The sequence below is a fragment of the Trematosphaeria pertusa genome, assembly GCF_010094035.1.
Source record: "Trematosphaeria pertusa strain CBS 122368 unplaced genomic scaffold BU26scaffold_3, whole genome shotgun sequence".
Classification (NCBI taxonomy): domain Eukaryota; kingdom Fungi; phylum Ascomycota; class Dothideomycetes; order Pleosporales; family Trematosphaeriaceae; genus Trematosphaeria; species Trematosphaeria pertusa.
Window position 1 is genome coordinate 2,438,074 of NW_022987214.1, and position 24,255 is coordinate 2,462,328.

Here is a 24,255-nt window from a genome sequence, read left to right on the forward strand (position 1 = left end):
AGCTAAAGGCAGCTCGCGGATGATCGCCTACGCCTCACATAAGCTCAAGGCATTCGCGCTCGTATATAGACTGTCCACGAAGGACATGCGCTATCCCTCGCAATCGAGAGCAAGCATATTCCGGAGCAATCGACACGATGACCCAAGTCAATAACCTCAAAAACAGCTCTGAAGGAGACCGAGCCGCAGCTCTGGTAGCGGAACTCGGCCAGATCACTTCAGATTCGATCAACAACGATGAAGAGGCGCGGCACACAGCGCTCGAATTGAGCAAGAAGCTCACCGCTACGCTTGAAGGTCCTGTCAATCGAGCTACTGAGCTTGTCTTCAAAGTACCTACTCTTCTTCCTTTCGCTAAGACTAAGTCGAACTGATTCGTACTTAGCCATTTGTATCCATAGCGGCCCGTATAGCTGTGGGAATGGATCTTTTCAAGCCCATTGTAGAACGCCACGGATCCATATCCTCAAAAGAGCTGGCCAAGATCACGGGTGGCCAGGAAGGATTGATCTGTAGGTCGCTGTTCACTATAAGTGTGAAAGTTCTACTGACATAGAGAAGCGCGCATCCTGCGTGTCCTAGCATCCGTATGTTTTCTCGAACAGACAGGCCCGTACGAATGGCGCGCCAACGAGACAACGAAAGCAATGGCAACGCCGCAAGTCGCTGCGGGCCATGTATTCGTGTAAGCCCCCTTCCGCAGCGCACCGTCCTCGGTCACACCTAACTAGCGTTAGTTACGACGCGCTCGTCTCCGCAGCAATCAAAGCCCCAAAGTACCTTTCAGAAACGGGTTACACGGTTCCCACAGAGCCTAATGACGGCTTCATCCAATACGCGAACCAGACCAAACTTCACATATTCGACTGGCTTGCTTCGCAGACTTCGATTTTCCAGGCCTTCAACGTGTTCATGGGGAATACGCTGGGTGACCACGATTACTGGTACGATTGGTACGACGTCAAGGGTCGGTTACTTGATGGCTTCGACAAAGAGAAGAGCGAGACGTTGCTAGTGGATGTCGCGGGCGGGAAGGGGCACGATATCCAAGCCTTCTATGAGAGATTCGGGAAGAAAGGAGAGCTAGTGCTGCAGGAGACTCCTGCTGTTCTAGCGGGGATCAAAGAAGAGGACTTGACTCCAGAAGTCAAGAGGATGGAGTACGATTTCTTCACTCCAAATCCTATCAAAGGTACTCTGCCCCTTTCCTCCCCTCCCACCACCGCTCTTGCTAATTCATCCTAAGGCGCAAGAGTCTATTTCCTCCACCACATCTTCCACGACTGGTCTGACAAATACTCGCACCTCATCCTCAAGCAAATCTACGAAGCCATGACGCCCAACTACTCCAAGCTCCTCATTCATGAGCTTGTTCTCCCAGATATGGGTGCAACAGAAATCCAAGCCCGCTTTGATATGGCGCTGATGACGTTCAACGCCGGGATAGAGAGGAGTAGGACCGAGTGGACGACGTTGCTTGAGGATGCGGGGTTCGTAATCACCGGCATGTGGGGTTTCCCCGACAAGGACGGGATCGTAGAGGCAGAGGTTGCGGTGCCGGCGCATGCGTAGGAGTATCGGGGCTGAGCGTGTCTAGCTAGATGGTCAGGATATAGTGTAGGTATTCCAACGTACCTTTCCGGGAGCTAGCCTTGCTTCTCTCCATCGAACATCATGATGATGGCGGGCGCGAAGAATCGAACTCCGGTCTCCTGACAGTACAAAACATCAGGTGTTCTGCCACTGAACTACACCCACTTTGAATGATATCGGCGAAGCACAGCAGCGGCCTCCACTCCCCCTCTTCTCCAGTCCTTCCACCAAGCAAAAGCCCCAAGAAACCGCCCGTCGCAAGCGAAGCAACACAAAATCGTAAACACAAAACGTGCTCCCATGCGTTGCCGCATGGCGGCCTCTAAATAGGCATTGAAACGGCCGCGGTGGTGTTGTTGGCAGGCTTCCACCGCTGCGGTGAGACTCTCGCGTGAAACAGCCTCGGCGAAACAATTTCCCCGACGAATGAGACGGGCCGCCATCTCATCTCGCCAGCGTTTGATCGGCCGCAAGCTGCACGCAGCATCCCAGGACCTCACCTGCGCCGATCCCGAAACCGTTTGGTCGAGACCGATGGCGCTGGGACGGGCCTGTGAGGGCGGGAGCCGAGGCCGCCGGTGTTGCTGTGCCGCGAGATGGTGCTGTGATACAGGAGTGGAGTCTTGCGCCTTGAATTTCCACATGCTCATTATTGCTATGGCTCGATGGGGCGCATGGAGGAATGGCTCTGTAATCAAAGCTTGTTGGGTTTAGTTTAGAAAGCGTGGGCTGCTGCTTGTTGATGGGCTTTGATTCTTCCAACTTTGAGCTCGAGGTTCTCTTCTCAAGTGTTCGTTCTTTTGCATTTGCAAGCCGTAGTGCTGCTTCCATTCGTTGTGTATCTGCCCTTTTGAGTCCATTGACTCGATCCATTCGCTCATTGCCAATTCACTTCATACAGTCTTTACGAGAGCCTTTGCTTGAAACGCCCAAACCGGTCGAACCGAACAAACATCAGCCATGAAGTCCTTCGTGTCCATCCTGCCCCTTGCAGCTTTTGCCGCTGCTGCGGACGTTTGCACTCAGCGGACAGTTACCCAAACTGAGGTCAACACGGTGACTGTCACTGTCCCGGCTGTCCCAAGTTCCTCTTCTGTGGCTGCTGCAGAAGTTACTGAGACGGTCTACGTGACCCACTCAGCTGGTCCGCAGAAGTCGCACCACCCTCATCAACCACACTTCTCGCACTATCCGTTCCCGAACGGAACGTCCAACTATACCGCTGCTCCAGCACCAACTTATACCCCGACCACCCTACCAACCGTCTCTTTCGTGCTCCCTTCGTCGGTGGAGACAATCTACCTCTCTCCTTCGCCTGTGGAGTCCCCGGCCGACAGTGCAACAGCGGCGCCTAGCGAACCTGCTGCCATCCCTACTTCTGAGGCCGCGGTCGTTTCTTCAGCCGCCCCGGCCACACCTTCCGCGCCGGCTGCGTCAGATGATTCCGTCGATAGCGAGGCCGCTTCGATCTCTGGCACAGCTACTTTCTATGGCGGCAATATTGCAGGAGGTCACTGCTCGTTCAGCGGCTATACTCTGCCCTCTGGAATCTTCGGAACGGCGTATGGTGGGAACTGGGATGCGTCGGAGTGCGGTGCGTGCGTTTCGGTGACGGGACCAAACGGTAACTCGATCAAGGCGATGGTAAGCTAATCATGCAAAGAATGTTTGACCCAGCCGCTGACAGCTCATGAATAGATCGTTGACCAATGCCCCGAATGCGACGCCTCCCATCTCGACCTCTTCCAAAACGCCTTTACCCAGCTTGCTCCCGCTTCGAAGGGCGTCATTGACATCTCCTACGCCATTGTCCCCTGCGGCATCACTTCGCCCATCATCCTGAAGAACAAGGAGGGGACCTCGCCTTATTGGTTCTCCATGCAAGTGATGAACAGCAACGTCGCCATCTCCAAGTTCGAGGTGTCGACCGACGGCGGCTCGACCTGGAAGGCTACCACCCGCCAACCATACAACTTCTTCGAGAACGCGAGCGGGTTCGGCACGAATACGGTTGATGTTAAGGTTACGAGCGTGAATGGGCAGAGTATCACGGTGAAGGGTGTTAGTGTGGCGGCGAGCTCGACGAAGACTGCTAGCAGCAACTTCTCGTAGATTCGCAGAAGGAGAGGAGCATATGGGTGCTCTGTTTTCGCTTCGTTTCGCTTCTTCTGGCGACGGCGTATCTTGATGATTGGACCGACGATTTCTGATGTTTAACTTCTAAACACCTTTCGCTTCCTGTATGTATTAGCCAACCTTTCAAGAAGAACAAAGTTCTTTGGTGCGACTCAGCACAAAATCTCTCGCTGGACTGCTGCGGCTTCCCTCGAAAGCTCCCAAGTTGGCCAATGCTGCTGTCTCTGACGCCTTAACGTCCAATGCTCGATCGGATAGCGGGCGCAACCCGAAAAGAGGTCGTTCTGCGACCGAACTACATCGACGCGACGCCAGGACGTTCATAGGCATCGCGTACAACCGTTTCAGCAACTCTTTAAAGGCCGGCGGCACGAATCGAACGTGCGTCCCCATCAGAAGGCGGCGACGTCGTCCGTTCGTCAAGGGGACACCCAGCTGGGTTTCCTTGAAGGGATGACGTGGCGGTCTTCTGATAGTGTTCTTCCACTAAACTACACCGACGATATCAAAGGTGCGAGAAGAGGCCGCGTAGGAAGTAGTGTAAGTGCGCATGTCTGTCGCCTACGCTGGGGGATGCCTGAGTAGATCGCTCCTAGTAAACCAAGGGTCACGAGAGTGCTGACCTGGTAGAGAAAAGTGGTTCAAAGAGCCGGGAGAGTGGGCATATATGTACGATGGAATGGGTGAGGTGTCGTGATCGGCGCCAAGGTGCGATCGGGGAATAGCTTGCGAGGGCTAAATGTGACAGCCAATCGGAGATAGAGATCGGTCTTGGCCGTCACCCCCCAACGAACGCCCGATTTCCGTGCCTCATGCCTCGACTACGCCGCACAAGTGCGCGTCTTTCTCGGATCCAGACGCTCGAAGGAGCCTTTTCCACGCCTCGACGACAGACCCACCAGCTAGGATGACAGCGTCACGTCGTAATCCGCAGGAGAACCGGTGACGCTTGAGGCATTGCGGACACAGCCAGATCACAAAGCCAGCCTCACCATTAGACGCGCGGTTCCGGTGTTAAAAAGAAAAGAATCCGCGAAAGGCACCTCAAGACAGCGTCTGGCGGGCTGAAGCACGCTGGTTTTCAAACATGTCGTCTATGGCCCCCACCCCACTCAGCAGGTCTGTTCACAGGCCGGTTAAGACATGCACAGAGTGCAAGCAAGTCAAAGTAGGTTGGATGCCTCGAAGTGCGGGTCAACGCTAATAACCTATAGCTCCGGTGCGACTCTAAGGCCAAATTTCCGGCTCCATGCACAAGATGCCAGCAGAGGAATCTCCAATGCGTAGTAGACTCATCCTTCCGGCGTACGCCAGCGCGAAAGTGCGTCCACCCCCTCCACCTGTCGTAAGCATCCTCAGTGTGTGACATGATGGCTAACGTCACTTCACTAGACGCGTCGAGGAGATGGCCAGAGAGCTAGAAGCCCTGAGAAATCAAAGAGGTGATGACAACGGGCTCAAGTCTACCGTGTCACCCTCAAATCCAGACACCTTCGATTCCCCGGAGTACACGCTGGAGCAATCCGGAACAGCCGTACTGAGTGAGTTCGGTCTTAATCAAGAGCACTTTCAGCTCGGAACCTTTGTCATTGACAGGGAAAACGTCATCGAGCTCTTCAAGGTGTAAGTTCCGACCATACCCCTAATGGAGATTTGTCCGAATCCTAATTCTCAATTCGCAGCTTTGCAGCACTCTTCTATCCTCATTTCCCGATTCTGAATCCGCACATCTCAATCGCTCCAATGTACAGTTCCTCTCCTTTCCTCTTCTGGACCATCATTGCCGTTGTCCTATCTCATCCAACTACGCCAGAACATCTCGTTCAGTTCAACCAAATCCGGGAGTCATTCTTAGCACAGCTCGGAACCGAAATCCTGCGGCCGCCTCTACCACTTCAGACCATCCAGGCCCTCACATACCTCATCGTGTGGCCTTTCCCTGCAGAGCAACAGATCTACGACCCGAGCTGGCTTTACTGTGGAACGGCAGTCAATGCGGCCTTGTATATGGGTCTCCAGCACTCAAAACCGGCTGGAAATCTAAGAAGTATCGGCGTCCCCGCCGGGTCTCCGCGAGCGAGAGCAAGCACATGGCTAGGATGCTTCCTCGCTAGCACGGTGTATGAACCCTTGAACTTCCAAATTTCCGGCTATATACTAACCCACTCTCTAGTGTTGGTATGCACGTCGGTGTTTCCCCATCAATAAATGGGACACTAGAGCTAGCCACCATCGAAAACTTCGTCCGCAGTTACCCCATCCCATCAGAATTCGCCTACCAGATTATGGTCCAACATACACTCGCAAAATTCACCACCATCGTACTTGAGAACTCACAAGAGATTGTCAGTCATTCACTAGTCAAGCTCATCGACACCGAGCTGGATGGCTTGAAATCGAGATTCCCTACGCCATGGACACCAAGAGTGGAAATGGCCGTCCTTGTGGCGAAAATCCACCTCTATACCATGACTATCATCCGAATGCAACTCGACCTCACGTCACGCGAGATCCTCATGAAGAGCGGATTCTCGGTCGCCTTGCGCATCGTCTACCTCTCCGACCAAGGCCTCGGCTTCCGGTCGAGCGACTACGGCGACCTCGCTCCCGAAGTGCTCCAAAGAACCCTGCCGAAGAACTACTTCCGCGCCCTCGTCCTCGCCACCGTGTTCCTACTCCGATTCTTTGTCCTGAATATTCATGCATCGCCGGAAGAGCAAGAGCTCGCGCGGAACCACGTCGCAATGGCACAGAGGTACCTCAAAGCCGGCTCCAAAGGACCAGCGGATGAGAAATTCCGCGCCGCTCGACTCTTAGAAGCCTTGAGCCGACAACAACCCGTAGACCTGGATACGACCAAGCTGAGAATCGACGACCGCATGGGAGCATCGCTGGTGTATGATGCAATCACTACAGGCCAGGAGCTCCGGGGCGCCAAGCCCGAAATCGAAGAAGAGGGAGCAGAGCATCACGCTGAAAACCACATATCGAACCACGTAGCTGAACCGCGGCAGCATGAAGGCGGACCTTCCACCATGCCGCTCATCCAGGAGCCGCCGCCAGACATGGCTGTGGACGTGAGCAACATGGGAGCATTCGCCGGATTAGATTTCTCTCTCCCTGAGGACCTCTGGGGCGACTCAGTTTGGGGAATGTTCGATACTATTGCACCCTCACACGCTGAGCATATGCAAGGGCAGCCCATTGCTCGATATCAATAAATGGATTAAGCTAGCCATGACCGGTAAATCTCACGGACCCAAAACCCTGCTCCTAGGGTACGACCCAAAACGCCTTGAGTTATGCTACATTATAGATGCTCATCAATGCTCCTTGATTCCGTTCGTCATCGGCTTCTTCTCCCTCGGCGGTGACCGCGACCGACCCCTTTGTACCTGGAGATTCTTCCAGCTCTCGACGAAGCTCTCCGGGAGCTCCATGTTCATCAATCCAATATACCTCTGCGAACCATGCACGTCGTTCTCCATGAAGCCACCGTTCGGCGCAACCTTGCCCTTCCATAACCGTGGGATCGTCGCCTTGTACGCCAGCGCCTGGTCGAAGAAGCCGCTCCAGATGATGTCGTCTTCCGTCAGATCGAACAGCCTGGCTACCGCGGCAGCATTCAAGATGTCGGACTCCTTCACCAATCGGAAAATGTCCTCGGTTTTGAACATCACGTCAAATGTCACTTCGTACGGCCCAGCGTTCTTGGACCGCAGAATGCCGGCGACGTCGCCCAGTGTCTTCGGCGGCTTTGTGTCGTCCTCTGGGACTGGGCCTCCTTCGTCATCCAGCAAAGACAGACCACGCCTATGCTTGGATGGCTCCAAGGGTACGACTTGGGGCTTGGTGGGCACGCCGACCATGGTAACCTCCTGGCGAAACAGCGCGTTGGAATCGTCGCTGAGTCGAAGCCTCTCCTCGCCTTCTTCAACGGCCATAAGGTGATAGATGGAGAACTGAGCGCAGGGGCCGAGTGGGATCTCTACTTTTCCGCCGAGACCGTAAGCAAAGTTGCCAGACGTGGCTTTCTGGCCGGGATACGGGGCATGCACGGTGGCCACCCTGGCTGTCGACACGACGCTGTTGGCAAGCTCTTGCGTAGACGCAAGCGCCTCGCCGATGATGAACACTTCAGCCATTTGTCCGTCTTTCTTGAGGTGGTTCTGCCCATAGATGTGCCAGTCAAGATCCCATGTACCGTCCACGGTGGCGTGTTGCTGCGTGACGTAGGCTTTTATGCGTTTGAGAAGGGTGTCGAGCTGGCTGATTAGGGTAGCTGTTTTCCAATTGTAAGTTTCCCATTCCATAGGTCGCGAAAATGCTAATAGCATTTAGGGTTGACTTACGATCCCGAATGCTGCCCATGTACTGCGCCCTGTAGCCGATGATTCGCGCCGCCTCCAGCTTAATCTGATACGACGAACCGGCATCCCGCGAGAAGGTAAACGTGCCGCCGCGGACTCTGCACGACCTGTCGTCGTCCAGCATCTCATACTGCGAATGCGTCAAGTCGAGATAGCCTCCAGGTCCGTACAAGATATCCGGGCGCGTCTTCTCGTACAGCGTATGCGCGGAGACGGAAAGAGGTGTGCACCGCGATCCCGGATCAGTAGACTCAATATCGAACGTTCCATCGTGGTACACCGTAGCCGTCGCGCCAACGCTCTTCGGCGTCGAACACGCACCGCCGCACTCCATGATCTTACCCATGTGGGTGAAGCCGCCCCACATTCGCTGAGCCTCTGGGCTCGCGGTGTCCTTCAGGGGCGTCTTGGAGGCGAAGGCCGCAAAGGCAACATAGGGCGAGGGATCGTACCCGCGTCCACCGACAATGATGTTGAAGTCCGGGTTGGCGTACATGGCGTCCAGGAAGGGCTCAGGTCCCATCTGCGAGCATATCCGCGGCGCGGAGTCGATTTCTTCCTCGGTGAGATGCGGGACCGGCTTGCCGCAGCCGGTGATGGCGCCTGCTCTCCGTCGCTCGCGCACGAGATCCTTTTGCACTTCCGAGAAGATGGCTACAGTCTTGAGGCGGTAGTGTCTGGCGTCCTAGTCAGCACTATCCCTTCCCATTGAAATGTGGACAATACTCACTCGTTCCCCTTCGTCGCCGCAATCTCCTCCAGCACCTTCAGCATCTCCCTCACATGCTCATCGCTCCCGTCGCCGCCCGCGCTCGAGAAAATCAGCGGCACATGGAACCGATACGCCAGCCGCACCAACTTGGTCAAGTCCCGCAAGTAGTTCGTCCGCGGCGCGCTCATGCACCCCAACGCTAGCTTCTCTGGCCCGCTGTCGGTCGACCCGGAGTCGAGGATGATGGCGGTCGGTGCGCCGTTGCGGATCAGCTTGATGAGCGCGTCCGTGGTGAGGGTCTCGTCGAGCCCATAGCCCAGCATGCCGACGGGGGTGACGATGTTGCAGACGGGGATGAGGCCGCCATCTGTGGTGAGTTGCATGGTGCGCGTGCGGTGGGTCAGGCCGTTGATTTCGACCATGGTTGTTGCGTTGTTGCGTTACTGTTTCTCCCTCGAATGCTTGTGTTTCGAATAATGTAAAATGTCCGGTCCCGTAGGTAGCAGCGGGTATGGTCAAAGAGCGCGGAAGGAGAATAGGGCAATAGGCGAATTCAAAGCCCAAGCCTTTCGTAAGCAGAGCAAAGCAAACGGACTTGCCCTCGCACAAGCTACACAGGTGGTAGCCAATAAAGATAGTCGATCCCGGCTCGAAACTCAGGTCCAGGGCGCCGTTGCAGTCCGATGGTGCGGGTGTGGGTGAGTGAGAAGTCTCGATGTCACAAGAGCGCAAGCAACCTCAAATATAAGACCCAGTACCTACCCCTCTTCGTTAACTCGCGAGACACACAGCTCTCCCGTTCCCGATCCGACTCGCCCGAGGCTCGCAGACGTTTGCAATGGCGACCGATAATAATCGCCGCCGGTGCCCGCGCGCGCCTCGCCTCGCCGATGGAGCGAGCGTCGCGGGGCTGTGCGAAGTTCGCATCTTGGATGCCTCGCCGTCTGCGACTTCGCTTGAGCGACCGAGCGTCGCTGCAGCGAACGCAAAAGGCTGCATGTTCCCCCGCAGGAGGTGAATTGTGGGGGATACAAGGGTGTGGTGGGATGCTAAGCGGGGGCGAAATGGGTGAGGTGCATGGGCTGGATCACGTGGTCGGAGCTTGGGGGATAAGATTTGGGAGGGGGCGCGTCGGATATGAGTGCGGACGCGAGAGGGTAGGGTATCGCATCCGAGATGAGAGGTGAGGATCGGCGAGAACGGGGCCGAGGGGAAGGGAGTTAGGGAGTCTGAAGAGCGAGGCGGTGGAGGGTCTCCTTGTTCGCAGAGGTATGTATTGTATCCACCTGTAGGCTCCACGTATGTAATCGCACGACATGGGCATTGGAGCGTCATCTACAAGAGAAAAGCCGTTTGGGTGGTTCCCAAGAAGACCTCCATCTATTGCATAGACCGGGGAATCGATCGAAGGCCCGTGGCCTTGCCCTATGGACACTATCCGCCTTGGAGCGACGTAACAGCAAGCAAACGCATTCCGCAATCAACATCTTGATCTCCGTTTCCATAGCTGCTCCCTCAAGTCTCCTCTGCTATATCATAGGAACCTGTGCCTGGCTATGCCGAGCGTCAAACACCTGGCTCGAATCCGGCCCCGACATCAAGAATGCGATGAAGAAAAGCGCGCGTAGCTTCAGGAGGATAGCAAGGCGCTTGTGCTCGAGCTCGGCTTGCTCCGGTTTTAACTGGCTGTAGAAGTCGCAGTGCGTGAGGAGTGCCCTGTGTAAGTCCCAAGGCACATACTCTCTACGCTGTTCAGGGGAGGATGACTCTGGAGGCTCATCCCGAGGGGTAGGACGGGTCGGTTGCGGCGAAGAATGTGCGCATTCTGTTATTGGATGAGGAGGCTCGTCTCTTGGCGCTTCAGTCTGAAGTGTGTCGTTGGATCGTGGCGAGGGGAGAGTACCCGCCCGACCAACATAGCCTGCTTCTGGTGGTTGGAGCTCAGTGACAGAGATGGGCCCTTGTAAACCAAGGCGGGGATGCTGATCTTGTGGTGGCTCAGTCTTCGGACTAGGGACTATGTTTGTTGATTAAACAAAACTGTTATGAATATGTCATGAATAGGGGACACTTACCTTGATCGAGATAGCTCCCTTCCAAGTTCCACAGACAACTGCTCGCAATCGCTTTCACAATGCACTCTGCCTCGGGGATAGAACCTTGCTCTTGAGGAACAGACTCGCGGCGTTTGTCCTCGTCGTGTGCTCGCTCAGATTTGCCTCTAATCTGCAGCCGAATAGCGATGTCAATAAGCAAGGTCTGGAACCAAAGAACCTTGGAAGGGTGCAGCTCTCCTTCAATATCGCGATACTGTTTCCGGATGTCTTCTGCCCATACGGCCGGGTCATAACGCTCCAGTAGGAGGAGACAGGGTGGCATCACCAGACCTGTGCCACGGCTCCATACGGGAGTGGGATGACTCGGTGGCGGGCCCCATATCGAGTCCCTCAATTCCTGCGGCAGTCGAGCGTACGCCCATCCTAGCTGTCCTTCCAACCCTGATGCTGCTGTAGTGTACCATGGAACAGGAGTCATGACGATCTGAGATCGGCGTTCCAGAAACGCGATTTCACCCACGCGCAGATACCTCCATGCCGAGATGGAGCCATTAAAGGCTTTCTCTACATTAGGAAGCGCATTGTTCTGCTGGGTAATTTCGTCTGCTTGGACCTGAACCCAGCCCTTCAGCGCGGACAGCAGCACTCCGGATGGGAAACCACAAAAGGCATTAGGCAATCCAGCGTAAGACGCAACTGCGACCATAGACGGTATAGTGAGCACAGTTTTCAGTTGCCACTTCTGGAAAGGGTGCGAGATATGTTCGGTCGATGTGTGCTCCAAGGCCAGCTCAGTATTTCTTTCGCATGCGTCCAATGTCTCGGCTTGGAAGACGAGGTTGACGGGCGATAGTGTTGACTCCCATGAGCTAAGATCCCAATAGTTGTGGTGAGTGAACGACGTCATGGATGGTATCAAATATCTCGACACAGCTAGACGCCCTTCCGCCAGTTCTAAGGCTGCAAACATCGACGAGACAGGCTGGAACCGCCATTTATCCCTGTTGATGGCATAAATGTCTCCTTCGAATCGTATCGCTTTTCCAAAGGTCGGAATGTCGTCGGTGGAGAGTGTGCAAAACGGGCCCACGGCTCGGAAGAAGCGGTTCATCACATCGATCTCCACCGTTGTACAGCCCATAATTAGCGCTAGACGACCAAGATCAAAGAGTCTGAGTCGTTGGATTGGAACATCAATCCCGGAGGGAATGGTATCAGCGTCGAGTTTATTGACGACGAGGGAAGAGGTATCGGTAATGCCTAACGCCTGGATTACTTGTGCCCAAGTGGCTCGAGGGCGGTCGGGAGAGAATATAGGATTCACAAGGCGCCACAGTTGGTAATAAAGCCTCGTCGGAACTGGTAGAATGCCGACTTGTAAGGGCCGGCCATTTGCTTCGCACAATACAGTCGTTCCGTCACTGGAAATGTCAATAAGGTGCCATTGCAAATCGTTTTCTTCATAAACAGGATGGCTGACCTTATGTGCTTAGACGACACCCAATCTCCGCTGGGAATTCTTCTCCACTCGTAGCCATGATGCTTGGCGAAGCTGCTCATGAAGGTATTCACAATACCCCGATCGGCGGACTCATGAATCTCAAACAGGATATTTCTGATTCTGAAGTTGATCTGGGGATATCGGATCTTGAGCCTTCTCAGACCAGGAATCCACGAGCGATGAGACGCGGAAACCCCAATCGCGGCGTGATTTGTCTTCCATAGTGCATTCCCCGACATGATGTTCCCCAGCAGCAATTGCAGATAGGCCATGAGGAGGGCCGCGATCGATATCCCCATGGCCGCGGAGGCTATCTTGTTTGCGGCCAGCGCCGCCTGTGTCTGGGGATCTGTCTGTGTCGACATTATCGTTTTGAGCTCTTGAGTAGGTTAGAGCAGGAAGTTCATTGCTATATCAAGATTCTGCGCTCAGCCTTGGAAATGCTGCCTGCACTTCAGCCTCGTCACGTTCTCAGCTGCCGCCGCCAAGCCATGCAAATTAGGGCGCCGAAAACGCCACGCCGTGACGAGGCTGAAGTTCATTTCTATTCAATGAAGAGAATCCGTAGCAAAGAAGAGGGCACAATTCCAGACGATGGGTTCAATGCGGGAAGCTATATCAGAAGTAAGGCGAGGGCCGGAAAAGAAGGCATCCGGGGTTCGGAGGTAGGGTCAGCAACACACGCTTTCGTAAGCAAGTAGCTAGGCGGGAAGCGACGATACAGGATTGGCAACGATGTATACCAGCGAGAAATTGCTTTTTAGCCTCAAGAAGTCAGTAAATCGTAGATCATGGGGATCTCTTCTATATCGACCCAATAGGTAGGGTCTACCCTTCATAAGGTATATCTAGCCCAACTCCAGAATGCCTTGAATCCTCCCGAGCAGCTCCGCTCGCACCGTGGGCCGCTAAGGCCTTCTCACTTCAGCCTCTCCGGGATGCCCTTCTCGTCCTTCGACGGTTTCCACTCCTTGACTAAAGGTGGATTTCAAGTCAGCAAATGCCCAACAGGGTGGCTAGGTGCAGGAAGTAGTAGCCAAGAAGGTTGGCTCTGCGCCTGCGTAGGGTCATACGTACCAAATGGCAAGAAGTCAGGCTGGCCGGGAATATACTTCTGGAGCACCTTCGGGACCTTGAAGCCTTCCTCAGTCTGGAAGTTCTCCAGAAGACAGCAGAGTGTTCTCTCAGTCGCGCAGACTGCCCATGCCGTTAGCGTTACAAACCCAGTCAACGGCTCTTCTGACCCGAGCAAGAGACTTACGAGTGCCATTCAACGCGTGCACGTACTCCTTACGCGTTGAAGTTTGCTTCTTCACGCCGAATCGGATCTCAAGTTCTCGGGTCTGGTAATCTGTCTGAATGTGGGGACCACGTCAGTGGCGATCCTTATATGTGATTCCCCGTGTACAAGCAGGTGGCACTTACGCAATTAGAGACTGAGACGAGCTCCTTGTATTCTCCACCTCCGGTCACCGGGAACCATGCTTCTATGTCCCGCTTCATGCTAGCGGCATTGTCTTTGACATGTTAACGGCTGAAGTTTCCTCTGGGCTGGGGAAGTACTCACTGAGTGCGCCCGAACAAATACCCACGATTTGGTATGGAAGGCCTAGGGATTGATAGAACTCCTCAGAGGTTGCTATCATTGACTCGAACGCCTCCCAGGACTTCTCCGGATGTGTGATGAGGAATTGCTCCACTTTCTCGAACTGATGTATCCTGAAGATCCCCCAAGCGTCCTTGCCATGGGAGCCAGCCTCCTTACGGAAGTTCGTCGAATACCCGGCATACTTGATAGGGAGGTCTGCAGCACCTAACCACTCTTCTGAATGGAGGGCGCTTATCGGCTGTTCTGAGGTCGCGATCAGGTACTTGTCCGTCTCCGGCTTATCCTTGCTCTCTGTGACTTTGTACAGCTCCTCATCGAACTCGCTCAACTGGGCCGTCTTCGCCATCTGCTCATGATTAGCATAGGCGTTAAAATGGGGTGTTTTGCTTAACCTGCCTGATCTCGAAGCATGAAGAAAGGGGGCTGATTTGGAGTATAGCCCTTGTTGAATAGAAACTCGAGGCCATAGTTGATGAGTGCCATCTGTAGGCGGTTAGTCATGCATTGTGGGCAACGCGATTCAACTTCCACATACATTCAGGAACAGACCATAACCCGTCAAGCAGTAACCTCGATGCCCCACAATCTTTACGCCTCGCTCGGGATCGTATCCATTCAACCGCCACAGCACCCCATGATGCGGAATCCCGCCCTTCATCGGCTCGACCGTGACGCCTTCCGGCGCCCACGTCTTCAATATCGAGTTGTTATCCTCATTATCCGAAACCGGCACATCGGGATGCACGTAGTTGCCGACGGACTTGACCTTCGCGTTGAGCTTGACGTGCTTCTCCGCCGCCTCCTCTTCTTTGGCCTTCTTGTCCTCTTTCAGCCTGGCCATTTCTGCGAGAAGTTCCGAAGCGTCTTCCTTGGCTTTCTTCTTCTGGCCGACTTGCTTTTGGAGCCCGTTTATGGTGGAGCCGATTTGCGTCGCGGCATATTGTGCTGTTCACAAAGCAGTGTCAGCCGTATGTCCCTCTTCAATCCAATTCCAACGCATGCCGCCTCTCTAAGCTAATGTCTCTCCAGATTGACTTTGTGCGTATGGAACCGCGCGACTTACTCTTCCGGTGATCCTCAAAGTCGCTAATAATTTCGTCCACGATCTCGACCTTCGCATAACGCTTGCGCTGGCTCTCGCGAATCTTGTCGGGGTTACCGCCGCGCTGCCTCTAGTTAGCATGTACTCCAACCAAGATCAGGAAAGAAGGACAAGTGGTCAGCGAGGTCAATGCCGTAACCCCATCCTCTGCTATGACTCCAAAGGACCTCTCGTAAAGCACTTCGCATGAACTCTCAAGAAGCCCCTCCATACCCTGCAAACCCCTCCAGAAGCGCAAAAAGGAGACGTCTCGGAAGGGAACAGAGCGTACATACCTCGGCGATGAAATCATTCACGTCCAGCATCTTGCACTGTACCGTCTCAAATCAAATTGCGCGTTGTGTCAAAAGTTTGGCCTCCCGACCTCCGTCTGACTCAAATGGTGTTTGTCGCTTGTCTCAGGCACCGCACCGCCTCGAGCACAGACCAAGCGGGGCACAATCGTGGCGCGTGCGCCAAGCCGTGAATGGGGGCTCGCTCGGCGTGCCTCTCAGCCTGACACAAAAGCAACGTGAGCTCGGTAGAATGCAGCCCGAACGGCTTCAGTGCTTTGACGAGGTGACCTACCCAGCTGGGCAGGAAGAAGGATAAGCGTGGATCGCAGTGGGTTCGCAGTCATAGCTTCAGAGCTTCCTAGTTGGGCGCTGGGGCGATTGCATTGCGTTGGTGCGAGGTACAAGCGTGGGTGGCGGAAGCGTCAGGGTGAGGTAGACGTCAATACGCAGAAGCCTGGCTGAAGTACGGTGCTTCAAGAGGAGGTTTGTCTTCATTATCGTAACCCATGCCTGTCTATCAGAGAAAGGCTGCTGTGTGAGAATGCCTCGCCTAGAGAAGAATGACGAGCCAGATCAATACCCAAAACAAGCGCTCATTACACCTCCGCACCACACACCATTACGCCTCGAAGAGGACACAAGCAGCCATGCACACGTATAACCAAGCCAAGCCAACCCTCTATAACCGTCTAGGCGATCAAAGCAAAACCAGTCCCATCTAGCCGTTCCACGGCGGCGACGGAGGAGCGACCAGATCCGAAAGCTTCTTCTTCCAGCTCTTCTTCTTCTGTCCCTTGTTCTTCTCTTCCTCGTCTGGCAGAGCGCGCACGTCAGTCACCTTACATGACTATGCACTTACTTCCGCCAGCGGGCTCACCAGGATTCTGACTCTTCTCAACCTCTGCAATCATAAGCTCAAACGCCTTTTGTACATTCTCGTCGTACCGCGCGCTGGCCTCGGTCCACGCGCACTTGAACTCCAGCGCAAGGGCTTTACCGTCCTCGGGCGTGACCTGGCGCTGCTCGGGGCGGAGATCGGACTTGTTGCCTACGATGACGAGGGGAACGAACTCTGTGGCCTGAGAGGAAGCTCGCGTTAGCTACAAATGGCCGCTGCATTGCGCAGAGGAGCAGAAGAGTACACACTGATTGGACGTTTGGAGTATCTGACTTGGAAGTATCTGAAAGACTCACGAGATGGTTGAGGATCTTGTCGCGGATGATGCGGGCCATCTCGAAGCTCTGCTTGCTGGCGACCGAGTAGACGATCATGTAGCCATGGATGCCGATGAAGTGCTTCGAGTTCAGGATGCTATATTCATCCTGCGCAGTGGAGAGGTTGTCAGTTGGTTCCTCGAAAGCCTTAGTCTAAGTAATCGAGCGCACAATGGTGCCATATCAAGACAATGGGCGGACCCCGGGATGGGTGGGGCGAGGTGAGCTGTGCGGACGCGAGATGTGGGGGAAAAGAAAAAAATGGCGAGATGCGTACCTGTCCTGCGGTATCGATAATCTCGGTAGCAAATTCCTGGTTCTTATACCGAATGACCTTGCTGAAGGTATTTTCAATCGTGGGATAGTAGCTCTCGACGAAGTGCCCGTCGACGAATTGCACCGTCAGACTCGACTTGCCTGCGGTTCCCTCGGTCAGTCTGTGTTGCTCCACACGAGAAGACGGCGTGAGCTCGACCCGTGGAACTCACCGACAGCTCTACTGCCCACGATGGCGATTTTGCGCTGCTTCGGTGCCGGCATCTTGCGGCTGGCAGTGTGGGCGGTTCGAGAGGTTCGAGATGCGGCGGAGCGGCTCGCCAGTGTGGAGGTTCGACCTGAGGTCGATGGTGAGATGCTGATGCCTGACGGTAACGCTTGTTCCTGCCGGTTTCCTGGATCCAGCTAGACCGCAATCCTGGAATGACGCCGTCGAGCTGCAGGAGCGCTCGAGAGGAGCCAACAGCTGGTCTGATCTCGGCAGCACCGTCTTCTAGGAATAGTCCTGAACCTTAACGGAGGCGGGCGGCGGGGGTATTCGGCGTGGTCGTCGGTTGCAAGGGAGAAGTAGGAGTAGGGGCAGAAAAGAAGACAAATACGTCCCGAGCGCGTCCTTATGCCGTCATCAGCAGCGGATAGAGAGACTCCTTGAGTTGGGCTCACGGAGGATTGACATCACGTAAATTGAATGCTCGGGATTCGCCCGTTATTGTTCTCAGCCAGCGCGCGAGTAGACTAGCGGGGGCACACCAGCAACCGCATCAGACAAAGGGAGGCTCGCTCTCCCAGTTTCGGAACGCTCACAGGAAAAAAAAAAAGTGACAACTCTGCGGCCGCATCCCCGTCGCCCACTTTACCCGATCAAAGTAGGTTCACATGTGCGTCGCTCAAAACACAAGAAATGCCAGGAGAGCGCTGCATAGAACGACGCCAGAAGCGTTCCGCAAATTGCTGTTCCGTCGGAAGCGCCTCGCGAAGCCGACGTGTACCGTCGAGCGTGCCTCGTACCAAGCCATTCGCGTCATGGCGACCAGATCGCTGGAATCTGCAGACGCCAATTCAGCCCTAAATGTAACTCGAGATTTAGCCATCGTGGCAAAACACCTGCGAGTGCCCGACCCGATCCCTGCTCGCACGGGGGATGGGCAGGGGTGGAGTAGGTTAGAAGCAAGTCTGATGCTGCTGACGGAGGCTTGCTCCAACGTATGTAGCATTTGCTGTCCTCAAGTCATTCGCGTCCGTATTATGCTGGAACTATGCAGTCGTGCAGTCGTACAGCAAGCTGTACCGTTCCGCAAGATCCAAGATCGTCACTCAGGAACCGCGCATGCAGCTGCCGTCTTCGTACCCCCGTGCATTCACCCCCGGCACTTCCACAACGGGCGACCAGACTGGTATATAAAGCCTAAAGGAGGACTTCTGTGACTAGCATGTCCCTTTTAGCCATCCGTCATCAGCCCCGGATCAGCAAAAGTCTGGGGGCAATGTGCATTGTTGTATAGAGCATTTATGGGGTATCAAGCTGCACGTAAATCTGCCAGCGGCCCAACCAGAGCCTGCCAAAGATGCAAAATGAAAACCCGGATCCAAAGTAGTCAAGGCCCTCCTGCGTATGTCGTATGTGTTACGACAATGGGATATCCGCTTGTTCTGACAACGCAAATCTAAGCTCCAACCTTCTCCAGCCTCTCAACCACCAGCATCAATCGCATCGTAAAGTTCCGCAACGTCTCTCTTCCCTCCTCGCCCTCGAACTGGCCGGCCAAGCGGTCAACCTTTTGGTTGTAGAGGACGAATTCCTTAACCTTCTGTACCAGGATGTCGATCTTGTTCCTTGGAAGACGCGATTGGACCTTGGCCCTCACAGTATCGTTCAAGCAGAGGTTTCCGAGGAGGATGCTGAGATAACCAATCGTGACGCTTGATTGAGATTCTTCCATAGAATCGGCCTGCAGCTGGTCAGTATACGTGCTCGAAATAGCAGAGGGAGCGTAACCTACCCGGTCAGCCCGTTCCGATCCGTCTAGGAAGATCTGCGCCAGCTCATCAACCAGCCCATCTCCCTCCTGCACAACGCTCATTCTTGCTTGGTCGCTGAACTCGGCAAGGTTAATCATGGCACCCAAGCTGAGAATTAGGCCCTCCATGACCTCAGTCCTCTGCTGCTCGTCTAGCTCACCGGCCAGTAACTTGAACCTATGACTAATGGACCGCACGAGAGGTAGTACGAAAGTCGGGCCAGCAAAGGACTGGCAAGCCTTGGGCTTGTTGTTGGTGATGTTCATGCAGAGCCGTACGACAAGCCTGATCGGTGAGGCGCCGCTAGTCTCAAAGAAAACGGGCATTATCTCCGCCAAACGTCGCAGAACCTCATTTGACCACGTCGTCTGCCCGTCTTTCGACAAGGACACAGCCTCCAAGATCGAGAATGCGATATCCAACGTCATCAGATCTTGTGATGTTGCCTTTCCAACCTTCAGGCGCTGGCAAGCATTGCGGGTGATGCTAACTAGCTTGGCAATCGTGTCCTCGTCAATGAGCGCTTCGTCATTACCAGCCTTGCGAATGCCCAGAATTAGCAATTCGAGCGTCTTCATTGCGACAAGCTGTGGCGAAACTTTCTCAAGCTTCTCAGCAGGCCAGACTGAGGACTTCAGTATGAGGTCCCGAAACTCAGCTACTGTACCTTGCGCGCTTTTCGCCATGTTCGTCTTCCGATCTCGTGCAATGCGATAGATGTCGTTGTGCGAATCCAAAAGATTACTCAAGGTCACCATGATGCCGGATTGGTACATTTGGTCGAGGACAGTATAGCCAGGCCCAGTTTCGAGAATATGAAGCACGGCAACCGCGGCGGCAAAATCAAAGATGATTTCTCTGGCGTAGGAGATGCTTTCGAGCAATCGGTAAGTCAAGGCCGATTCCAGAAGTTGATCGATAAAGGTCCTGTCAGCCATCCGCGTTGCGAAATCCATCATTGCACTGCGACGCTGCGAAGCGTTCAAGCCGCTCTTTCCGGAAATGTCATCGATGGAGTTCTCAGCTTCGACTTGGAATTTATAATGTTGCCCTTGCCTGCGAAGCTCATGAATACCCCGTACTTGGCTCGCCGGATCATCTTCGTCCTCTGAGACGAGATTCTGGTCTTTATTGGGGCCGAAATCATCATCGAGGCCCATAGCCAGAAGCAGGCCGTCTTCGAGGTTTGACTCTTCCAGGTAGGATCTTTGCTTAGCATACGTGATCCGGGCGCCGCTATGCAGCTGAACAGTTGTCTGGGACGCCTGGGAGTCGACCTGCGCTTCTGAATCCACATCCATTTCATCAGACGCATCGTCGGTAGCACCCACTCCATTGGCAGCTGTCTTGGCTGGAACAGACACAGCGGGGATCTCCGGAATGTCCTCTTCCGTCTCTTCATCACTTTCGCTATCATCATCCGAACTTGGCGCAGATTGTTTGAGCATGTCTATGAGTCTAGTTTTCCGGGTGAGAGCGGATTGAGGAATGTCCGAGGAGGATCTCGTCAACCCAGCAAGCACAGAGCTAGGTCGTTGATCCGTAAGACGTAGCCTCGAAATGCTGGGCATCGGAGTCGCGGATTCGGCCGAATCACCCAGAAGGTTGCTGAACAAGGCATTCTGCCGAGGTGTTACGGATCCGGATATTGGAGCTTTCCTCAGTTTTACGACAGGGGTTTCCGGATCTGGGATGTCGTACATGGTCTCGTCTTCCGCCGCCTGGACTTCGGAAACTTCGGGCACGGGTGATGGTTTGGGTAATGACCGCACAGCGAGCATCCCACTTAGCGTCGCTGGTGAGGACTGTCCTTTCGCAATCGGGGGTTTCGCCTGTACAGGAACGGTGCGTGTCCTCGTCCGTTTTGGTTTATTGATTGCGAACCCTCGGGGCTGTTCCTCAACCGCCTGTATGGGCAGTGAAACCTTGCTTGTATCGTGTCCGGGAGACACACTGTCTTCCTTTTTCTGGTATTTCTTGTTTCGGTGAAGAACCGACGGTTCGCATTCCCTCTCCACTTGTGCTGCTTTCACGGTTGCTGAAGATGATATGGACCCTTGGCGTTTGCGCTTCTTAGAGGTGTTCGAATCGTCCGAATCATTGGAGGGCTCCGGCGAGGGCTGCGCAACGGTTCGAGAGGTGAATGCAGCTTTCGCTCGAGATAGCGGCGCCGGACGCGGTTTGTTCGGCCTCCACAATGGCGCTTCGTCGTCTGACGGGGGTACGTCGAATATGTCCCATTCCGGTGCTTTCTTTGTTGTGGTTTTGGCCATTACGGGCTGCTTAACCAGTACCACGGAGGACTCTTTTGCCTTCTTCTGTGAAGGGATAACGGGAGCTGCGGGTGCAGCGGGTGTTGTTGCCCGCGTAGCTCTCGGTTTCACGCCCGTCCGCTTCGCAGGCCGTGGTTGTGCTCCGCCTTCAGGTTTTTGTGCAGCTTGCGGTGTTTTCGCCCGTCGTCGAGTTGTAGGTGGTGCAAGCGGATCACTGGAAGAGGGCGCCTCGACCTGTTCATGCTCCGTCAACTTCGACTTGTAGGTACCCACCGAGGATTGCGCTGGTTCCGCTTTTCGAGAGGACTGCACCGATTTCGCGGGCCTACGACTTGGGCGAGGAGTCTCATCTTCTGAGGAAGGGACATCGAAGGGATCGATTGGCTTGGCTTTTGGTGGGGCCTTCTTCGCTCGAGGTGCGGAAGGCACGAGCGTGTGCTCTTCGTCGGACGGTACATCGAAGATGTCGTGGGCGGCGGACAACTTCGGTGGGTTCGCGCGAGTGTTTCCTAATGTGCTACCTGTTCCCAGTATCCCTCCAGGCCTGCGGAGTGGCCCATTATTCGAACTGTCCGCTTGCTTTCTCGGCCGCTCGGGGGACGTTGCGTCTTCGGACCACTTCGCAGGTGCTGCAAGACGCGCAGACCTTCCGTACGTGACGACCTTCTTGCGGCGATCGGCCATGGTAAACGCTGAGGACATGGACGTGGCCATCTCGGGCGCGTAATGTCTGTTGATCGGGATCGAAGAAGTGCTCAGACGCGTATTGTGGTGGACGAGATAGAGCACGACTATCGCGGTGAAGAGTTCTATGCGGTGGGGATTCTGGGTCGCATCGGGGGACAGCGGCTGTCGCGTTCTCGTTGCTGAGGGAATGCTTGTGTTTGGGTGTTTTCGGCGAAAGCGGGTTGAAAGCGGGTAGGTGCGCAAACGCAGTGACGAAGCCGGTGAAGTGGCTGTGGTGAAGAGGCGCAAAGCACCCCGGCTGGAAATGCGCTAAGACCAAAGCGGCGGGCGGTGAATCTCGTGCAATGGAGTTCCCCGATGATCACGAGCCTGGACCTCGAGTCCATTGCTGGGCGTGCCTCACACTTCTTTCTCGTTTTCCCGCTCGTTCATGATTCTATATATCACCAGGTAGCCATAGGTGCAGTTCTGGGAGCATTCAGTGTCCTCACAACCTTTGGAGCGTCCCCACTGAAACTCGCCGCGAGAATCTGCACCCGTCCGGTAACACAACATGGCCTCGGATTCTCAGCCCCAAGCTCCCGTTGGACCTGAATATCGACCAGCTACCCAGAAGCCCAAGGCTACCGTCTCGACTCCTCTGCCCCATGACAATGTCCATATACTGCCTCAAACCCCGCAGCTGATAGCGCTGCTAACGTAAGGCCCTCATATGGCGGACAATGTGCAGAGATAAGAAGGGTTAATTGAACTATATAGGATGATTCGGGACACAAACACTGGTCGAGCAGACTTCATCTTCTATTCGAACCGAATCATTCGATTGCTCGTCGAGGAGGGCCTCAACCACCTGCCAGTTGTAGAGCATGAGATCACTACGCCGGTTGGGAGGAACTATGCGGGAGTCAAGTTTGAGGGCAAGATCTGTGGCGTCTCCATTATGCGCGCCGGCGAGTCCATGGAGCAGGGTCTGCGGGATTGCTGTAGATCCGTGAGGATTGGAAAGATCCTCATTCAACGAGACGAGGAGACCTCGAAGCCAAAGCTCTACTACGACAAGCTCCCCGAAGACATTGCCGATCGATGGGTCTTGCTCCTCGACCCTATGCTTGCTACAGGTATTGTGTTTCCGGCGCTGTATATGCTCGTTCAGCCACTGACGTAGTCCAAGGCGGTTCCGCACTTATGGCCATTGACGTCCTCAAGTCTCGAGGTGTACCGGAGGAACATATCCTATTTCTCAACCTGATCGCAAGTCCCGAAGGCGCGAAGAAATTTGCAGACCGATTCCCGAAGGTGAGGGTGGTCACAGCCTTCGTCGATCAAGGGTTGGACGAAAAGAAGTAAGTCACAGCCCCCTAACTTGCCTTTCTAATGCTAACGAGGCTTCTAGCTACATCGTTCCAGGACTCGGTGACTTCGGCGACCGTTTCTACACGATGTAGGCGTCCAACAGGATATCATCTCTGTCTCCCAAGGTATATGTGTGATATAGGTTGCGAGGGATAGCATCTAGAATTTGAGCGGGCTTCGGCCTACACCTTAGCACGCCACACCACTGATAGTGTACCGTGAGCATGCGCTGAAAACATTCATTGAAAAGATCCACCCATGACCATAGTAGGCACCCTGCCACCTTTTCCTTATTTTCCCATTGCAATAGCCGCCCTGTAGATGTCGAAAGAAGCACAGGAATTAACGATTCGCCGTTCGCCGTGGTATATCCCAGACACCATTCACCAAGCTAGCCCAATACTTTCCTAGTATAGCCCATGTTGTACAGTTGCCGTGTCGCACGCGAAGCGCTCCTCACTCATCGTCCGCAAAATCGCCCTCGGCATCCATGTCATCTTCGACAATGAAGTCATCGCCGGCGGGTTTCGGTAGGGCGCCGGTGCGGTTGACTGATCGCTCGGTCGCTGCGCCGCCTCCTGCTTCCTTCGCGACCGCATCGCAGGCATCGACCCAGTCGGCGTAGACATCGACGGGAGCAGAGAGGTAGTTGATGTTGGTCTGGAATGTCTGGCCGCACACCTTGCATTGCAGGTTTCCGACGCCGCTCTTCTTCTCGATGGATACGGAGACGGACTTCTCGTGGTTGCAGAAGAGGCATTGGAAGGTCGTGGGCAGCTTCTCCTTCTGTGCCATTTGTCAGCTAAATATAGAGCGACCACGCGATCATGAACGCGCACCTTCTTGGGACCCTGAGGCTTCTTGGATGACTTTCGCTTGCCCTGCGAGCTGTTAGTGTGCGCATGCGAGCAGCATCGTGCGGCGACTTGCCATTTTCGTTTAGTTAATGTTCGTGTTTGTCGGTTGTAGTAGGAGCACTGTATGCAAGCAGTTTAGCGCGCGGTTGTGGGGTTTCGCAGAAGGCGTTGCGAGCTCTTTGTCGATGAGAACGCGATGGAGAGGTCGCGACGGATGTGA

At 54.6% G+C, this 24,255-nt stretch overlaps 11 protein-coding genes and 1 non-coding gene across 12 annotated transcripts; 4 read left to right on the plus strand and 8 right to left on the minus strand.

Annotated features, from left to right (window-relative positions):
* Positions 1-137: 137 nt before the first annotated feature.
* Positions 138-1,690, plus strand: BU26DRAFT_588688 (sterigmatocystin 8-O-methyltransferase; the record flags this gene model as incomplete). The annotated part of the gene is made up of 5 exons (XM_033834719.1): positions 138-332; positions 386-512; positions 562-685; positions 738-1,192; positions 1,247-1,690. 5 exons carry the CDS (start codon positions 138-140, stop codon positions 1,570-1,572), a joined length of 1,227 nt encoding a protein of 408 aa, XP_033688653.1. The 3' UTR covers positions 1,573-1,690.
* BU26DRAFT_227125 (uncharacterized protein) lies at positions 1,468-2,398 on the minus strand. The gene is made up of 2 exons (XM_033820811.1): positions 1,652-2,398; positions 1,468-1,593 (listed from the first exon to the last, which is right to left on the minus strand). Exon 1 carries the CDS (start codon positions 2,241-2,243, stop codon positions 1,749-1,751), a length of 495 nt encoding a protein of 164 aa, XP_033688654.1. The 5' UTR covers positions 2,244-2,398; the 3' UTR covers positions 1,468-1,593; positions 1,652-1,748.
* BU26DRAFT_t15 lies at positions 1,683-1,758 on the minus strand. Its single transcript has one exon. It is a non-coding gene; the product is annotated as a tRNA-OTHER (tRNA).
* BU26DRAFT_515969 (carbohydrate-binding module family 63 protein) lies at positions 2,315-3,869 on the plus strand. Its single transcript, XM_033828216.1, has 2 exons — positions 2,315-3,237; positions 3,292-3,869. The coding sequence occupies exons 1-2, from the start codon at positions 2,554-2,556 to the stop codon at positions 3,703-3,705; spliced, it is 1,098 nt and encodes a 365-aa protein (XP_033688655.1). The 5' UTR covers positions 2,315-2,553; the 3' UTR covers positions 3,706-3,869.
* A 1,603-nt stretch (positions 3,870-5,472) lies between these two features.
* On the plus strand, positions 5,473-6,950 carry BU26DRAFT_418987 (uncharacterized protein; the record flags this gene model as incomplete). The annotated part of the gene is made up of 2 exons (XM_033823280.1): positions 5,473-5,784; positions 5,952-6,950. The coding sequence occupies 2 exons, from the start codon at positions 5,473-5,475 to the stop codon at positions 6,948-6,950; spliced, it is 1,311 nt and encodes a 436-aa protein (XP_033688656.1).
* On the minus strand, positions 6,790-9,650 carry BU26DRAFT_515972 (uncharacterized protein). The gene is made up of 3 exons (XM_033828217.1): positions 8,830-9,650; positions 8,082-8,776; positions 6,790-8,011 (listed from the first exon to the last, which is right to left on the minus strand). The coding sequence occupies exons 1-3, from the start codon at positions 9,231-9,233 to the stop codon at positions 7,053-7,055; spliced, it is 2,058 nt and encodes a 685-aa protein (XP_033688657.1). The 5' UTR covers positions 9,234-9,650; the 3' UTR covers positions 6,790-7,052.
* On the minus strand, positions 9,409-10,500 carry BU26DRAFT_227161 (uncharacterized protein). The gene has a single exon (XM_033820813.1). It carries the CDS (start codon positions 10,144-10,146, stop codon positions 9,583-9,585), a length of 564 nt encoding a protein of 187 aa, XP_033688658.1. The 5' UTR covers positions 10,147-10,500; the 3' UTR covers positions 9,409-9,582.
* On the minus strand, positions 10,244-12,858 carry BU26DRAFT_227152 (uncharacterized protein). The gene is made up of 3 exons (XM_033820812.1): positions 12,349-12,858; positions 10,887-12,289; positions 10,244-10,828 (listed from the first exon to the last, which is right to left on the minus strand). Exons 1-3 carry the CDS (start codon positions 12,732-12,734, stop codon positions 10,341-10,343), a joined length of 2,277 nt encoding a protein of 758 aa, XP_033688659.1. The 5' UTR covers positions 12,735-12,858; the 3' UTR covers positions 10,244-10,340.
* Positions 12,859-13,112: 254 nt separating this feature from the next.
* On the minus strand, positions 13,113-17,504 carry BU26DRAFT_538357 (seryl-tRNA synthetase). The gene is made up of 11 exons (XM_033831454.1): positions 17,059-17,504; positions 16,848-16,987; positions 16,502-16,678; positions 16,233-16,434; positions 14,514-14,923; positions 14,375-14,461; positions 13,937-14,324; positions 13,795-13,886; positions 13,631-13,724; positions 13,447-13,566; positions 13,113-13,344 (listed from the first exon to the last, which is right to left on the minus strand). Exons 1-11 carry the CDS (start codon positions 17,108-17,110, stop codon positions 13,289-13,291), a joined length of 1,818 nt encoding a protein of 605 aa, XP_033688660.1. The 5' UTR covers positions 17,111-17,504; the 3' UTR covers positions 13,113-13,288.
* An 819-nt stretch (positions 17,505-18,323) lies between these two features.
* On the minus strand, positions 18,324-22,065 carry BU26DRAFT_515976 (uncharacterized protein). The gene is made up of 2 exons (XM_033828218.1): positions 18,847-22,065; positions 18,324-18,795 (listed from the first exon to the last, which is right to left on the minus strand). The coding sequence occupies exons 1-2, from the start codon at positions 21,850-21,852 to the stop codon at positions 18,511-18,513; spliced, it is 3,291 nt and encodes a 1,096-aa protein (XP_033688661.1). The 5' UTR covers positions 21,853-22,065; the 3' UTR covers positions 18,324-18,510.
* A 156-nt stretch (positions 22,066-22,221) lies between these two features.
* Positions 22,222-23,451, plus strand: BU26DRAFT_515977 (PRTase-like protein). The gene is made up of 4 exons (XM_033828219.1): positions 22,222-22,524; positions 22,585-22,943; positions 22,997-23,168; positions 23,219-23,451. Exons 1-4 carry the CDS (start codon positions 22,379-22,381, stop codon positions 23,268-23,270), a joined length of 729 nt encoding a protein of 242 aa, XP_033688662.1. The 5' UTR covers positions 22,222-22,378; the 3' UTR covers positions 23,271-23,451.
* Positions 23,452-23,634: 183 nt separating this feature from the next.
* On the minus strand, positions 23,635-24,062 carry BU26DRAFT_420574 (Elf1-domain-containing protein; the record flags this gene model as incomplete). The annotated part of the gene is made up of 2 exons (XM_033823373.1): positions 23,635-23,955; positions 24,012-24,062. Coding segments are annotated over 2 exons (372 nt in total), but the record flags the coding sequence as incomplete, so codon positions are not given.
* Between the last annotated feature and the right edge of the window lie 193 nt (positions 24,063-24,255).

Bases quoted from the DNA above. Each gene is read 5' to 3' on its own strand.
- BU26DRAFT_227125 (XM_033820811.1), bottom strand. From the start codon at position 2,243: ATGAGCATGTGGAAATTCAAGGCGCAAGACTCCACTCCTGTATCACAG.
- BU26DRAFT_515969 (XM_033828216.1), top strand. From the start codon at position 2,554: ATGAAGTCCTTCGTGTCCATCCTGCCCCTTGCAGCTTTTGCCGCTGCT. The intron at 3,238-3,291 runs GTAAGCTAATCA...GCTCATGAATAG, and splicing joins GTAACTCGATCAAGGCGATG to ATCGTTGACCAATGCCCCGA.
- BU26DRAFT_515972 (XM_033828217.1), bottom strand. From the start codon at position 9,233: ATGGTCGAAATCAACGGCCTGACCCACCGCACGCGCACCATGCAACTC. The intron at 8,777-8,829 runs GTGAGTATTGTC...CTAGGACGCCAG, and splicing joins GCGGCGACGAAGGGGAACGA to ACACTACCGCCTCAAGACTG. The intron at 8,012-8,081 runs GTAAGTCAACCC...ATTGGAAAACAG, and splicing joins CATGGGCAGCATTCGGGATC to CTACCCTAATCAGCCAGCTC.
- BU26DRAFT_227161 (XM_033820813.1), bottom strand. From the start codon at position 10,146: ATGACGCTCCAATGCCCATGTCGTGCGATTACATACGTGGAGCCTACA.
- BU26DRAFT_227152 (XM_033820812.1), bottom strand. From the start codon at position 12,734: ATGTCGACACAGACAGATCCCCAGACACAGGCGGCGCTGGCCGCAAAC. The intron at 12,290-12,348 runs GTCAGCCATCCT...TGACATTTCCAG, and splicing joins GTGTCGTCTAAGCACATAAG to TGACGGAACGACTGTATTGT. The intron at 10,829-10,886 runs GTAAGTGTCCCC...CAACAAACATAG, and splicing joins AGGGAGCTATCTCGATCAAG to TCCCTAGTCCGAAGACTGAG.
- BU26DRAFT_538357 (XM_033831454.1), bottom strand. From the start codon at position 17,110: ATGCCGGCACCGAAGCAGCGCAAAATCGCCATCGTGGGCAGTAGAGCT. The intron at 13,567-13,630 runs GTAAGTCTCTTG...CGGCATGGGCAG, and splicing joins GCACGCGTTGAATGGCACTC to TCTGCGCGACTGAGAGAACA. The intron at 13,345-13,446 runs GTACGTATGACC...ATCCACCTTTAG, and splicing joins GCCTGACTTCTTGCCATTTG to TCAAGGAGTGGAAACCGTCG.
- BU26DRAFT_515976 (XM_033828218.1), bottom strand. From the start codon at position 21,852: ATGGCCACGTCCATGTCCTCAGCGTTTACCATGGCCGATCGCCGCAAG. The intron at 18,796-18,846 runs GTAGGTTACGCT...GACCAGCTGCAG, and splicing joins GATCGGAACGGGCTGACCGG to GCCGATTCTATGGAAGAATC.
- BU26DRAFT_515977 (XM_033828219.1), top strand. From the start codon at position 22,379: ATGGCCTCGGATTCTCAGCCCCAAGCTCCCGTTGGACCTGAATATCGA. The intron at 22,525-22,584 runs GTAAGGCCCTCA...TGAACTATATAG, and splicing joins CAGCTGATAGCGCTGCTAAC to GATGATTCGGGACACAAACA. The intron at 23,169-23,218 runs GTAAGTCACAGC...CGAGGCTTCTAG, and splicing joins CAAGGGTTGGACGAAAAGAA to CTACATCGTTCCAGGACTCG.